The sequence below is a fragment of the Calidris pugnax genome, unplaced genomic scaffold (assembly GCF_001431845.1).
Source record: "Calidris pugnax isolate Ruff unplaced genomic scaffold, ASM143184v1 scaffold1, whole genome shotgun sequence".
In the NCBI taxonomy this organism is placed as follows: Eukaryota; Metazoa; Chordata; class Aves; order Charadriiformes; family Scolopacidae; genus Calidris; species Calidris pugnax.
Genome location: NW_015090800.1, coordinates 11,947,858 through 11,950,013, shown reverse-complemented (window position 1 = coordinate 11,950,013; position 2,156 = coordinate 11,947,858). Strand labels below are relative to the sequence as shown.

General features: G+C 46.6%; 1 protein-coding gene across 1 annotated transcript in view; it reads left to right on the top strand.

The window, feature by feature from the left end:
* The first annotated feature begins 1,905 nt into the window (after positions 1-1,905).
* Positions 1,906-2,156, top strand: part of NT5DC3 (5'-nucleotidase domain containing 3) — a 23,588-nt gene continuing 23,337 nt past the window's right edge. The window contains exon 1 of the mRNA XM_014937240.1: positions 1,906-2,045. Within this exon, the coding sequence (XP_014792726.1) occupies positions 1,906-2,045 (140 nt within the window). The remainder of the gene's footprint in view (positions 2,046-2,156) is intronic.

Here is a 2,156-nt window from a genome sequence, read left to right as displayed (position 1 = left end):
TTTGACAGTATAAAAAAAAAATATGAATGTGAAAGTTCAAAGCTTTCAGGTTTCAAGGGGTGAGTGACAGTGTAACAGAGCTCTGTATTGTCTTTTTCCAGACTTCTATTACAGGTAAGTTTTCTAATCTTAATGCTGGTGCCACAGTAAGGGAAGATAAATCCCTGGCTCTGTGGTATTCTCTTACTGCTTATGGCAGAACAGCAACATCTCCATTGATGGCTGGAAATGGCTTCTCCCTTACTGCTCCTTTTTGTATTATTCAGAGCAGTTCTTGTAACTCTTCCTAGAGAATGCCTCACCTACCAATGTGGTTATTGTTCACAATATTTATAGTCTTGGTACTTGGAAGCCAGGCTAGGGGAAGAACAATGGGCCTTTTTCTATTAATTTCAATGGAATTGCATGCGGGATTGATTAGTCCATGGGCCAGAATGAAACAGCTGTCCAGTTCTAATGCATTTTTGCTTTGTTGAAGGTGGTTGATTAATTAGGAGTCAGGGTGACATGAAAACCTACAGTACCCTATAACTATGTCATCAATTTGGAATGACTTTCACAGAATTTCCTGGTTTCATAGATGACTTAATATTCTTTTTTTTTTTTCCCCCTAATTGTACATGGAAATTTTGATGCTGCAAGGTAAATGGGAGTTTTCATTTTCTCCTTCCCAGGGTGTTGCAGTGAAAGAGTTTTGTAAAAAATAATAATAATAAAAAAATCTTCTCTGACTAGAAACATGAGATAAAGCAAGTACCAGATTGGAAATTATCTATGAAGTTGTCTTTCCTCTCTTTGTTTTCTAAATATTGACCATCTTGCTTTCCCCTTGTTCCTAGAATTTATCATGATGGATTTGTAATAATGTGTACCAGAATCACCTACTGCAATAACAAAATGACAATGTAATCTAAATGATGATGTTGGAACTTTGAGGAAAACTGTATCTGGTCTTTTTGAGTAGCCATGTCTGGGGAGTCTGTAGGGGGTCAGACTTCCAGCAATCACAATTGTGATGTCAATCGAGAACTCAACCGAGGTGGGAAGGATAGAGCATGCTGCTACCCACTGACAGGCACTTTGAAATCCAAAGTTGATTGTTTTTCTTTCGGTTTGTTGTGGTTTTGCCTGTAAAAACAAAGCGGGCATCATTCTCTCTAAGAAAGAGAATGCTCAGCATAATATTTAGGCTGCCATACTTCAGATTTGTATGGGAATACTACTTTAGAGATAGATGGGGAGGAAGGGCTGAGTGACTTCTAGGCGTGACAATGGATGTGGATCTCCTTGGTGTCAGAACAAGCTGTGTTGCTGTTTACTGTAGTGGGAAATGAGCATGTTCCTGTCAGTGTAAACTAAGTTTCTGAGTGTATCAGGAGTTCTGCACGTGGAGCTGTAACCGTTCTGATGTGGAAGTGGTTGGGTCTTTGTTCTTCATCCGTGCATCATCTAATTGTAATTTTTTTTTTTTTTTTACACCAAGTATTAATAGATAATGTTCAAGTTCTCAGAGTGCCAGGGTCTACAGCTACTGGTGGCAAGTGTTTCATGGGGAGGTGGGGTCCTCGAAGCAGCACTAGGACTTCTGTGGATTTCATGCGATTCATTCTATGACACATTTCACATCCAGCTTGTTTTGTCCACGAATGTAAGCAGGTGCACATGGCACTTCTCAAGTGGGCGCTGGCTGGAGAAGTAAATATTTACTGTTGATGTGTTTATTGTTGAAAGGATCCCAGGCAGCTCCTAGCACGGCGGGACACCTGAGGGGTCGGGGGACGTTCCCCACTCGGCTCCTTTTGACCTTGACCCGAGCGACAAACCTTCAGCAGTTGCCGCCGGTTACGGGTGGAGGGAAAGCGGCTTTCCTTGGTGGGGACGGCAGACCCGAGGGCCGGGGCCCGCATGGCCCCGGGGCCAGCTCCCCCGGAGGGGACGTTCCGGCTGGGCACGGCCCTCCAGAACGCCGAGCCCCCCCCCGCCTCTGACCCCACACAATCCAGCGCCGGAGCGGGGGCCGTACGGGCGGCGGGGCCGGAGGGGCGGTGAGACGGGACTACCTGCCGCCGGGCCGGGCCGGGCTCCGCCTCCCTCCTCGGCGCGGCCCCGGGGCGGGGCCCGAGGAAGTGACTTCAGCCGGCGGCGGAGCGGCGGGG